Genomic DNA, 14,144 nt, shown 5'->3' on the forward strand with positions numbered 1-14,144 from the left:
GTTAAATCTAACAAAAATAAGCAATCTATAAGAAAATTTAAAAAATGTATTAAGTATTAGTAAAGTTGTAAAAATATATCATTTATGTAAATTATATAAATTCTCATAAATGCTGCAATATTTCTGGAGGACGTAAAATAAATGTAATAATTATCACATTTGGGAACATAGTGGCTAGGCTGAGAAGGAAGTATTTATTGGAATACCATACTGTTGGAATTTGCACTTATCACTTCTTTTATATATAAGAAAATATTTTTTATTTATTTGCTAGACAGAGAGACAGAGAACAAGATCTTCCATTTTCTGATTCACTCCCTTAATGGCTCCAGGCCCAAGCCAGAACCTGGAACTCCATCCAGTCTCACACATGGGTGGCAGGGCCCTGAGGACTTGGACCATCTTCTGCTGTTTTCCCAGGCACATTAGCGAAGTGCTGGAGGAGAAGCAGAGCAACTGGTGCTCATATTGATATAGCGTGCTGGAGTCGCAGGTGGCAGCTTAACCCACTGTGCCACAATGCTGCACCTCCCCCATCATTTCTTTAATAAAAAATAATTTTAAAATGCAATGCACAGTTGAGCATAAGTCTGGAATTCAAAATTCTTTTATTAGATAAAGCCTTAGCTTTTTGAATTCTTCAGAAAATATTAATTTGTATTACCACTAGGTGGCATATATCTACTAATAACTTTTAAAGATTCGCAGACACAGGTTTAAAGCAACTTTTTAGTTTCGATATCTCACCAAAGTTTATTTTACCTGTATCACATTGGTTTTTCCTCAAGAAATTTTCTTAACTATTTTCGTATAATATTTTTATAAGGAATGTTATAGCAACTGTTTTGTAAGCCTTAGGATTTTTCACTGTAATTTCATACTTAACATCCTGATAACATTTGAGTCACAGAAATGTAATAACTATTCAAAATCTAGGTGGAATAGTCCTAAAACAATTTAATGTTCCCAGTGTTTATTGAATCTATTTATCTTTTCAACTTTTTCCTATGAAGTAACTTAATGAATGAGATTTATAGATTCCATATACAAAAGTGTATTTTTGTTTGATTATTTCACTTCTATATCAAATTAGTCAGTGTCCAGTAACAAATGCAATTTAATAAATACTTTCTGAATGCTTATGCAAGCATAACACACAATGAAATGTTAAATGAATACTGTGGAAGATATAAAGATGAAATATTATTTATTTCCTCTGTCTTCATGGATCTTTTGTGTTATTGAGTTGTGACAATCATGAACACAAAGAAGTCAGAATGTAGTAAGTCATTTAGAAGGGAAAATATTAAGTTCAGTGGGAACATATAGTTGATATTAACTTTGGGACCCCAAGAATACAACGACTCCAAGGATCACCTGAGATAAAGAATTTATATCTATATACAGTTGGCAAATATGGACTCATAGAATAAGTATTCATATTCTTTTTGATGTTAAGGTAAAAATTTCAAGAAAGAAATGGTGACACGTTTTATAAATTATGATACCTAAAAACATTATATCAACCTTTTTGGCAAGTTTTTAAATAATAATGATAAAGTTATTGGAGTGAAACTTTTTTTTTTTTTTTTTTTTTTTTGGTCAGGTAAAGTGAGAGAGACTTAGTGAGAGAGAGACAGAGAGAAAGGTCTTCCTTCCATTGGGTCACTCCCCAGATGGCCGCTGCGGTCGCAGCTGTGCCAATCCGAAGCCAGGAGCCAGGTGCTTCCTCCTGGTCTCCCATGTGGGTGCAGGGCCCAAGCACTTGGGCCATCCTCCACTGCACTCCCGGGCCACAGCAGAGAGCTGGCCTGGAAGAGGAGCAACCGGGACTAGAACCTGGCACCCATATGGGATGCTGGTATTGCAGGCGGAGGATTAACCAAGTGGACCACAGCATCAGCCCCTGGAGTGGAACTTTTATAGTCATATTTTTAAAAAGATTTATTTATTTATTTGAGAGTCACAGCTACACAGAGAGAAGGAGAGGCAAGGAGAGAGAGAGGTCTTCCATGCACTTGTTCACTCCCCAGTTGGCCACAATGGCCAGAATTGTGCCGATCCGAAGCCAGGTGCCAGGAGCTTCTTCCAGGTCTCCTATGCGCGTGTTGGGGCCCAAGTCTTGGGCCATTTCCACTGCTTTCCCAGCCCATAGCAGACAGCTGGATCAGAAGTGGAGCAGCCAGATTTGAACCGGCGCCCATATGGGATGCCAGCACTGCAAGCAGTGGCTTTACCTGCTTACGACACGGTGCCAGCCTTATAGTCATTTTTAATCCAGAGTTGCTTTGATTCTATTTTCCTCTTTTAAAAAAAAAAAAAAAACTAGATGTTTTAAGCATATGCTGTATCTGAGTAGAATGACTTATAAGTTCTTACAATTCCAGAAAGCTATCATCTATTATATAATTTAATACTTATGGAAACTTATGATGTGGTCATTATTCACATTTTAGAGGTGGGAAACTGGAGTGCAGAAAGCTTAAGAAACTGTCTCAGTGTGTTAATATCTGTGGTAACCCCAAAATTAGATGCAAATGCACTTAGTTTTTATATAATAAGAAAATTTTCAGTTTCTCCTACTTTAGAATCATCGTTATGTCACTTAAAAAGGAATCAATATTATACTAACAAAATGCATTAATATTGACTGTTTGGGTACATTAGGTCCTTTAGATTTCTGTAACCTTTAAAGTATGAGATGAGTCATATTGTAATACCATCTTAGTGAACAAGCATCTGACCCTTTAAATTTGCAAAACTCCCACAATTTTCTTAACTTCTAAAATAATCAGAATCAGGACCAAAATTTAAGTAATGTATTTTACATTGTTCCAAATTAGATTTACTTCTAGATTAATACTTTAATGTGAATTTTAAAACAAAATTATATATTTTAAAATGAATGTTCTTTTTTCTGTACATAGCCAGGAAACTGTATGAATAAAAAGAAGTGGTATAACAGTGCACTACAAGAAGCATACCTACTCTATGGATTATCTCATGAGCAAAGACTGGAAATGTGCTACCTATCAAAACAGGGTATATGATTTTTTTTCTTTACCACCCAAAACTAAAGATGATTCATAAGTATATTTTCTGAAATTTGTTTACACATTTAAAATATTTTTTCTCTTAATAGGGAAATAGTATATTCTTATCCATTGTAAAGTCATTTTTGCATTAATTAATAGTATGCCTTTTACCCTTGGAAACTCTTTTCAATGACTAACATACATTCTGGTTAAATACAAAGATTGTAATTAGTGTTTCTATTATCTTCTTTCCTCTTAGACTACCTAATTATTGTATATTTCAAAAGCATATATGTATTTCAAAATTAGAAACCACAGCTTTAAAATACATTTCTAACCTGATACTTTTACTTGAATTTGCTGTATTATTTCAGAACAAAGTATCTTTAAAGTGTTTGCTTTTTAAATAAATTTAAGGCAGGAATAGAAGATAAGGTTATAATATTTCAGGTCATTTCCAGAGAAAGTACTCTTGAATCATAAATATTATGTTATGGATAGTTTTTAAAATTAATTAATCTTAAAGATTATTGTAGGTATGACACACTTTCAGCTTGAAAAATAATATGATTGTCACATAAACATAATAATATTCAACAATCTAAAATGTTTAAATTTTTTCTGCTTAGTGATCATAATAATTTTATACCTTACAAAGTCCCTTCTGTCTTCCCTTAAGCTCTACAACAAATTACTCCATGGAAGTATTTAGCCTCTGGTGCTGTTTGAGTTATGAAGTAACTGATTTTTTTTCCCACTTTGGAGAAGTTTAATGCATATTTTTAACAAAATTACATGTGAAAACAGTTTATTTGAAAAAAGGTTTAAATATTAATTCATCCATCTAAGATTAGATTATAATTCAAGTAAAGTAGGTTTGAAAAGAGGGAAAAAGAAAGAGAAGTACACAGCTCTGGTTTACTCAGAGACCAGGAGAAGGGACACTTATTACCACAAATGCAATTTTATTCTTTGTGTTGAAAATATAATGTCTCAAATTTCTGTAGTCTAGAATTATTAACAGGCAACTGAACAGGTTATTAGACCACTAGCTTACAGAATCTAAAAATGAATATAAACGTCTACTTAAATTTGATACTCTCAAAGCTTCTATTTTCACTAAGTGGTTAATTTAGAAAATAACCCCAAGAAAATAAACACTGCACATTATATTATTAGCTTTCAGCCTTGGCTGTGAGTGGGGATAAGTCCTTTTCTTTTTTTTTTTTTTTTTTTTTTTTTTTTTTTTTTTAACTTTTATTTAATGCATATAATTTTCCAAAGTACGACTTATGGATTACAATGGCTTCCCCCCCATACCGTCCCTCCCACCCACAACCCTCCCCTTTCCCACTCCCTCTCCCCTTCCATTCACATCATGATTCATTTTCGATTATCTTAATATACAGAAGATCAGCTTAGTATACATTAAGTATGGATTTCAACAGTTTGCTCCCACACAGAAACATAAAGTGAAAAATAATAGATGATTTTTTTAAATGATGATGAAATCAGAGCAGACCTATTGTCATGTTTAATCCCAGTGAGAGTCAAGTTGGGAATTGATAATTTCTTTTTTTTTTTTCTTTTTTTTTTTTTTTTACAGAGGATCAGTTTAGTATGCATTAAGTAAAGATTTCAACAGTTTGCACCCCCATAGAAACACAAAGTGAAATATATTGTTTGAGTATTCGTTATAGCATTAAATCTCAATGTACAGCACATTAAGGATAGAGATCCTACATGAGGAGTAAGTGCACAGTGACTCCTGTTGTTGACTTTACCAATTGACACTCCTGTCTATGGCATCAGTAATCTCCCTATGCTCCAGTCATGAGTTTCCAAGGCTATGGAAGCCCTCTGAGTTCTCCGACTCTTATCTTGTTTAGACAAGGTCATAGTCAAAGTGGAGGTTCTCTCCTCCCTTCAGAGAAAGGTACCTCCTTCTTTGAAGACCTGTTCTTTCCACTGGGATCTCACTCACAGAGATCTTTTGCCAGAGTGTCTTGGCTTTCCATGCCTGAAATACTCTCATGAGCTTTTCAGCCAGCTCCGAATGCCTTTAGGGCTGATTCTGAGGCCAGAGTGCTATTTAGGATATCTGCCATTCTATGAGTCTGCTGAGTATCTCACTTCCCATGTTGGATCACTCTCCCCTTTATTTACTCCATCGGTTAGCGTTAGCAGGTACTAGACTTGTCTATGTGTTCCCTTTGACTCCCTTTGTTCCCTTTGTCTTCAGGGAGTTGTATAAGTAATGCTTCTAACCATGGTACTTTCCTGTGTTCTCTTAATTTTTGGCCTTCAAGGATTTCTCTTCTTTCTTGGAAATTCACTGCCCATAAAACAGCAAAATACACACACACACAAACAAAAGTCAGTTTATTTTTATCCAGCATTTCTAGATGTTTTATTCTGGAGGTATTTCTATGATTTTTAGCCTGTCATATTTTCAAAGTGGGCAACCTTATCTGTTTATATTACAGTTTTTGATGTGATTTTTTTGGTGCCAAATGTTAGTTAAGTAATTTCTATAGTTCTTTGCTATAAAGCATATTATAAGATAGATTTGTTTATTTATTTAACAGGCAGAGTAACAGAGAAAGAAATCTTCCATCCACTGTTTCACTCCCCAAACAATGGCAAAGGCTGGTGTTGGCCCAGGCTGAAGCCAGCAATCTGGAATTCCACCTGGGTCTCCCACATGGGTGGCAGGGGCCAAGTCCTTGGGTCACCCTCTGCTGCCTTCCCAGGAACATCAGCAGGGAGTTGGATCTGGTAGAAGCAGAGCAGCTGGGAGTGTAAATAGCTTTCCAATATGGAATACCTGGTGTTGCAAGTGACAGCTTAACCTTCTGTGCCACAATACTGGCTCCTATGGAGCCCAGTATAGGAGGTGACAGTGGAAATGAGCCTTGTCATCACAATGTTGTAACAAAGCATATAATCTAACTTTACTGCCTAATTACTTCTAAGTGGAACAAAAACATATTTTTGGTTATTACTTTTATGTTCCTAATACATTTTCAGGGTCTGTTAAAGAAAAATGTTTTTCAAGTACCCATTATGTCCATAGTCAGATAATAAACACCAAATGAATCATTTTTAATTATAGTACACACCAATGAATAGTATTAATGATTACTATTTGACTACAGTCTTCTCTCCAGGTTGGAATGGTAGTGTACATGAGTAACTTGAATGGAGTTTGTGAATGGTGTTCTGAACATCTTCTAACAGCTAGGACTTTAAAATCTAAGATAATGGCAGATGTTTTGCCTAGTGATTAAGATGCCAGTTAGCATACCTGAATCCCACATTGAAGTGTCTGGAATTTAATTCCCAAATCTAGTTCTTGATTCCATCTCTATGCTAATGAAGACTCTGGAAGACAGTGTTGATGACTCAGGTTGGTCCCTGCCACCCTTTTGGGAGACCTGGATTAAGTTTCCTATCCCCATCAAATGCCAGTCATTGCAGACATTTGGGGAATGAAACAGATGATGGGAACTCTCTGTCTCTCTCTCCCTGCCTTTCAAATAAATAAATTAAGTGAATCTAAGACAAAAAGTTAGGACACCAAGGGAATTTAGCCCATTTTTGATCCCCAAAACACATAAAAGAGAATTCAATAAGCTAGGAAATGCTGGAAGCAAAAAACCTGATAGCAAATAGCACTGTTAAAGACTATAATGAAACCTATTCTCTGATGAACTTATTTTTTTCTAAACATAGAACTAATAAATGTTTATTGTGAAGATTCCAAACAATGAAGAAATTTTTAACATGAAATATGAAAATTGTCTATAATCTTTTCCCTTGAGATAGCCACGGTTAATAATGTGGTGCACTTTTCTGAATTTTTCTCAATATAGTTTTTAATTAATTTATCCCCAGAAATGTATTCTTACTATGTATACTACCTTATAACTTGCTTTTTGCTGAATTATATGTTATTAAATATCCTTCTATTTTAGAATTGTTGTGGTGGTACCTCATTCTTTTTACAGGCTTCAGAGAATTCCACTACATGGATATATCATATTTTATGTAGTTTATTTCCTGTTAGTGGCTATTAGAGTCTAAAATGTTCACCACTGCAATAATTTTGCAAATAATATCCTTGTATAAATAAATGTCTGTGTTATTGTGTTGAAAAAAAAAAAAAAAAAAAAAAAAAGAAAATATAATGTCTCTGTTTATTAGCAATAAAGTTTGAACTCATTCTATTGTTATAAATACAATTTTATGCCTTGCACAGACTACATATAGTTTCCTTGTTTTATGACAATAAGCTTTGAAACTTTTTTAAAAAAATAATGTTTTTAATGTTTATATGTTTTTAATGTTTCTATATGTTTTTATATAATAGTCATATAAAATGTCAAGTTGCATATATTTCCTACTAGCAGCAGACTTGCTCTACCAGTAAGTTTGGAACTGTCTTGCTGTCGTTGTGTGGGCCAGGGTGATTTGTTTCTGGGTCCTTTGGCATTCTTGCTGTCCAGAGACTTGGCAGAGAGGTTATTTCTGATAGGTTTTGCAGCAGGTACCCATTTTCTTACTGAGAGTCTTATGGTTTCTACATGCAAAGTTTGGTGTAGATCAGCCTGATTCTTTTTTATTATTATTATTATTTATATAAGATGAAAAAATTTCATGAACTCATATATACAGATTTAGGAGCATAGTAATCATCTCATCCTACCCTCATCTAACTTCTCATCCTACCCTCCCTTTTACCCACACTCTCATTGTCCTTTCACCTCCCTTTCTTATTCTTGCTTTTGATTTTTACAATGATGTACTTTTGGTTTATTTATTTTATTTTTTAAAAAGATTTGTTTATTTATTTGAAAGAGTTCCAGAGAGACAGAGACAGAGAATGTGAGATCTTCTATCCGTTGGTTCACTCCCCAAATAGATGCAATGGCCAGAGCTGAGCTAGGCTGAAGCCAGAAGCCAGGAGCTTCCTCTGGGTCTCCCACGTGGGTGCAGGGCCCAAGCACTTGGGCCATCCTCTGCTGCTTTCCCAGGTGCATTAGCAGGGAGCTGTTTCAGAAGTGGAGCAGCCAGGACTCAATCCTTTACTCATATGGATGCCAGCATTGCAGACCATGGCTTTACCCGCTATGCCGCAGTGTCAGCCCATTTCAGTTTATTTTATAATCATAAGATTAACCATCCACTAAGTAAAGAATTCAACAAATAGTAAGAAGAAAAACATATTCCTAAAGACTCATTTTGTCTTGTAGTGTAGCCAGAATAGAGGAGCTTGGCTTGCAGGAGCTTGACCTTTGCCGTCCCAGGCTCATTCACTTCAAACTCACTATTCACTAGCTCCAGAAAAATCTATTTAATTCTTGTGTCTGTTTAGCATCTGGTGTGAATTCTGGTACAGTTTTCAACTTTTTACAGTATTTGAAAGTACTTTTGTGAGGCAGTCACTATTTACCTATTCAAAAAAAAAAAAAAAAAAACCTGAAAAGTTTAGTGGCAACCCCTTGATTTCATTCCAGCAACTTGGAGGATTTTTTCATCTAGTTTTTTTCTTACAATTCAGAAATAATTGCTTCTAATATTTAGCCCATATACTTCCTACACTGCAGAAATTGGCATACTATTGTGTTTGATGTAACTCTTTGATTGAAATGTGCAGGGTCTTAAATATTATGTAAATATAGAACCAATCAGATTATAATCAATTTCAAAATCCTATCCAAATGATTTAATTGCCATGTTTTTGTTGTGCTAAATATTACCCCAACTGAGTAACTTCTGCTGGGGCTATAAAGCTTTGTAAAACACAGGAACATTCATTTAATTGTATTTTAAAAAATAAATAGGGTCATTATTCATATAATCTCTTTAGATTCAATTGAGGATCTTATATCATTTGTAAGATAAATTATAAATCAGTTAATCTTTAATATTCTTACATGCTATACATTTAGATAGAATGCCCCATCTCCAACTTCTTCTTTCCAGAATTAAATATTTTTAAAAATAGATGTTATTTTGAGTGGCCTTGTTGTATAGTAGGTTAAATGACTTCTTGGAATGCTGACCTTCCCATATCAGAGTGCCAGTCCGAGTCCTGGCTGCTCTGCTTCCAATCCAGCTCCCTGCTAATGGGCCTCTGAAAGCCACAGAAGTTGACCCAAATACTTTAATCTCTACCACCCACATGGGAGACCTGGATGGAGCTCTGGGATCCTGGCTTCAGCCCGGCCCAGATCCAGCTATTGCAGCTATTTGGAGAGTGAACCAGTGGATATAAGATCTATTTCTCTGTTTATCTCTCCCTCTGTTACTGTCACACTGCCTTTCACATAAATAAAAGTAAATCTTTTTTGAACAATATTATTTTTGCAGCATTTTTGGAGTCACAGAAAATTCAGTGAAAAAGACAAAAGGTTCCCATATATCCCTTGTCCCATATTCCAAAATACAATCTCCCCCACTGTCAGTATCCTACACTACACTATCATTTTGTTAGAATCAGGGAACCTACACTGCTACATCATTATCACCCAAAGTCCAGAATCATTCCTCCCTCCCCCAACTCCTAGCAACCACTGATCCTTTTACTGTCTCCATAATTTTACTTTTTCCAGAATGTCACATAGTTAGAATGATAGAGTATGAGTCTTTTGAGATAGGCTGCTTCTATACTGCGATATGCATTTCAGTTACTCCCTGTCTGCATGACTGAATAGCTCATTTCCTTTTACCACTGAATAGTATACCATTGGCTGTATACATCACTGTTTGTCTATCCATTTACCTATTGAAGGATATCTTGTTTGCTTCCAAGTCTTGCCAACTATGAATAAAGCTGTTGTAAACATCAATGCACAAGTTTTCGTGTGGGCATAGATTTTCAAGCCTTTTTGGTAAATACTACAGCGCAGAATTTGCAGATCTGGTGTGAGTATGTATAGTTTTGTAAAAAGCTGCCAATCAGTCTTCCAAAATGGCCTTAATACTACCAGCAATGAATGAGAGTTCTTATTCATGTCTCTGTCAGCAGTTGGTGTTCTCAGTGTTTTGGGTTGCACCCATTCTAATAGTTTTGCAATGGTATCTCATTGCTATTTTACAGTTACCTGTTGACATATAATTTTAATATTCTTTTTAAAAAAGATTTATTTATTTATTTGAAAGGCAGAATGACAGAGAAAGGATGACAGAGACAGAGAGGGAGAGAGCAAGTGAACTCCCACATGTTGGTTCACTTCCCAAATGCTCACAACAGCAGGGCTGGGCCAGTCAGAGTCCAGAAGCTAGGAGGTCCATCTCCCATGTGGGTGTCAGGGACTCCAGTGCTTGAATCATTGTCTTCCACTTTCCAAGAACATTAGCAAAGAGTAGCCAGGACTTGAAGCAGCACTGCAATATGAGATGTGGGCTCCCAAGTGTTGGCTTAACCAATTGCTCCACAATACCTGGCCTGTGAACATCCTTTCGTGTGTTTATTTGTCAATTTGATATCTTCTTTGGTGAGGTGTCTGTTTAGATTTTTTAGTTTTTTAATCAGGTTGTTCATTTTCTTATTGTAGTATTTAAAGAATTCTTGTATATTTTAGATACCATACTTTATCAGGTAAGTCTTCTGCAAATATTTGCTCCCAGTATGTGGTTTGCCTTCTCCTTCTCTTGACAGTGTCTTTTGTAGGGATGATCTTTTAATTTTAATGATTAGCTTCTCAACTGTTTCTTTCATGTACCATACCTTTGTTATATCTTAGAAGGTTATTGCTATGCCCAAGGTCATCTACATTTTCTCTATATTATCTTCCAGTTTTTTAGTTTTACCTTTTACATTTAGGCTTATGATCTATTTATTTTTATTTTTAAATATTTATTTAGTTAGTTATTTTAAATACTTGTTTATTTGTTTAATTAGTTGACATGTAGAGCTCCCATCTTCTTGTTTACTTCCCAAATGCATGCAGCAGTGAGTATTGGCACCCTGAGTGGGGAGCCAGGAACTCGGTTGGGTCTCCCTGTTGGGTGGTAGGGAACTAATTTGACTCATCACCTGCCGCCCTTCAGGATGTGTTTCAGCAGGAGATAGAAACAGGGGTAAAGTCAGGACACAAGTGCAGGCCCTCTGCTGTGAGACATGGGTCATCCCAAGCTGGTGTGTTAATTGCAAGGTCAAATGCCTGCCCCCCAATAATCTGTTTTGGGTTATTCTTTGTGACAGGTCTGTGCATGTCTAGATTTTTTTTTTGGACAGGCAGGAGCCAGGAACTCAGGAACTTATCCTGGTCTCCCATGGGGTGCAGGGCCCAAGCACTTGGGCCATCCTCCATTGCACTCCCTGGCCACAGCAGAGAGCTGGTCTGGAAGAGGGGCAACCGGGACAGAATCCAGCGCCCTGACCGGGACTAGAACCCGGTGTGCTGGTGCCGCAAGGCGGAGGATTAGCCTAGTGAGCCACGGCGCCGGCTCTAGATTCTTTTTTTTTTTTCACATGTGGATTTCCAGTTGTTCCAACACCTATCATTTCTTGAAAAGATTCTCTTTGCTCCACTGTATTACTTTTGATCCTTTATCAAAATCAGGTGACCATATTTACATAGGTCTACTTCTGAGTTCTCTGTTTTTTTCCACTGTGCCATTTGTCTTTTCTTTTGCCAGTACCACACTGCATGGGTCACTGTAGCTTTATAGTAAATCTTGAAGTTCAGTAGTATTAGTTCTCCAACTTTGTTCTCCTTCAACATTGGGTTTGTTAGTCTGGGTTGTTTGCCTCTCCATATAACCTTAACAATGAGTTTGTTGATACCCATAAAATAATTTGCTGGCATTTTGATTGTGATTGTGTTGAATCTTAAGATCAATTTGGGAAGCATTGGTATCTTGATAATATTGAGTCTTCCTCTCCATGAATTTGAACTATCTTAATATTAATCTAGTTCTTTTTTCTATCTCTTTAATCAGAGCTTTGTAATTTTTCTCATTTAGTTCCTGTAATTTAGAACCTGTAATATCCTGTAATATGTAATATTTATTAGATTTATATCTAAGTAATAGGGATATTTCAAGAAGCTCATAGAAAATACATATTAAAAAACTATCTTGTGGGGCTGGCTCTATGCCCTGGCCTGAGGCGCCAGCATCCCATGTGGGCGCCGGTTCGAGACCCAGCCACTCCACTTCTGATCCACTCCACTTCTGCTGTGGCCTGGGAAAGCAGTGGAGGATGGCCCAAGTCCTTGGGCCCCTGCACCCATGTGGTAGACCCGGAAGAAGCTCCTGGCTCCTGGCTTCAGATCAGCGCAGTTCCGGCCGTTGCAGCCAGTTGGGGAGAGAACCAGTGGATGGAAGACCTCTGTCTCTCTACCTCTCTGTGTAACTCTGACTTTCAAATAAATAAATAAATCTTCTAAAAAACTATCTTGCACCAACATAAACTTGTCTTTTAACTAGATTTCCCATGAAATTCCCTCATATTTCATTAGGGTAGGAGTGCTAATATAAAGGACAATGTGTTTCAATTTCACATTTGACTTGATCATTGCTAGTGTGTATGAAAGCTATTGACTTTTGCAAGTAAACCTTGAATCCTGCAACTTTGCTATAATCAGGTATTAGTTCCAGTAGGTTTTTCTGTCAATTCTTTTGAATTGTATACACAATTATGTCATCTATAAACACAATTTTATTTCTTCCTTTCCAAACTGTGTATGATTTATTTCTTTTTATTGCCTTATGGTCTTAATTGTAAATAACAGTATAATGTTACTAATGTTAGTATAAATACAGTGGTAAGATGGGACATATTTGAATTGTTCCTGTTCTTAGCAACAAAATTTCTAGTTTGTCATTATAGACTATGTTGGCTTTAGATTCAGCTTGTCTTATTATTATACTAAAACCAGGCTCTGCAGTCTCTGATCTGGCTTCCTTGGTTCTTATGAAAATGACTTGATGTGTGAATAACTGTTAAATTAGTGTCTTCTTGGGGCGATCACTGTATCAACTTATTCATCCACAATCTTGCTCTGCCTCCACTTTAGAATTTCAGACTCAGATGTTCTTTTTTTTCTTAGATTTATTTTTATCTATTTGAAAGATGGAGTTACAGAAAGAGAGAGAGAGAGAGATTTTCCATCCACTGGTTCACTCCTATATTTTATCAAATGTTTTCTCTGCATCTATTGGAATAATCGTATGTTTTTTATTCTTCAGTTTTTTAATGTTGTGTATCACATTTTTGATTAGTGAATGTTGAACTATCCTTGCATACCAGAGATAAATCCCTCTTGGTCTGGATGAATGATTTTTATGATGTGTTGTTGGATTCAATGAGCTAGTATATTGTTGAGAATTTTTGCATCTGTGTTCATCAGGGAAGTTGGTCTATAGTTCTCTTTTTCTGTTTGGTTTAGGAATTAAGGTGATGCTGGCCTCATAGAAGGCATTTGGGAGGATCCCCTCCCTTTCAATTGCTTTGAATAGCTTGGCAAGAATTGTAATTAGTTCTTTAAATGTCCATTATAATTCAGCAGTGAAACCATCTACTCCTGGGCTTTTCTTTCTTTATTGGGTCTTTACTACTTTAATCTCCATATTGTTATTGTTCTGTTAGGTTTGCTCTGTCTTCTTTACTCAATTTTGATAGATTGTATGTGTTCAGGAATCTTCCCATTTCTTTTAGATTTTCCAATCTGTTGACAAATAGCTCTTATTAGTAATTCCTGATGATTCTTTTTATCTCTGTGATATCTGTTGTTACATTTCCCTTTTCATCTCTGATTCTGTTACTTTGAGTCTTCTCCCTCTTTTTTTGGTTATTTGGGCCAATGATGTATCAATTTTGTTTATTTTTTCAAAAAACCATTTTTTATTTCACTGGTATTTTGTATTTTTTGTTTCAACTTTGTTTATTTCTTCTCTAATTTTAATTCTATCTCTACTTACACTAATTTCAGGTTTGGTATGTTGTTATTTTTCTAGGTCCTTGAGATGCATTTATAGTGCATTTATTTGATGACTTTCCAATTTCTTGAGGCACCAGTTGCTGTGAACTTCCCTCCTAACACTGCTTTTGCTGTATCCCATAAGTTTCAGTTTGTTTTATAATCTTCACTCATT

The 14,144-nt window shown here is 35.8% G+C and overlaps 1 protein-coding gene across 1 annotated transcript in view; it reads left to right on the top strand.

The window, feature by feature from the left end:
* Positions 1 to 14,144, top strand: part of ZCWPW2 (zinc finger CW-type and PWWP domain containing 2) — a 208,030-nt gene that overhangs the window by 123,468 nt on the left and 70,418 nt on the right. Inside the window, exon 4 of the mRNA XM_051858906.3 lies at positions 2,928 to 3,042. Within this exon, the coding sequence (XP_051714866.1) occupies positions 2,928 to 3,042 (115 nt within the window). The remainder of the gene's footprint in view (positions 1 to 2,927; positions 3,043 to 14,144) is intronic.

This window comes from Oryctolagus cuniculus, chromosome 4 (genome assembly GCF_051225735.1).
Source record: "Oryctolagus cuniculus isolate XC-2025 breed Fujian yellow rabbit chromosome 4, ASM5122573v1, whole genome shotgun sequence".
Classification (NCBI taxonomy): Eukaryota; Metazoa; Chordata; class Mammalia; order Lagomorpha; family Leporidae; genus Oryctolagus; species Oryctolagus cuniculus.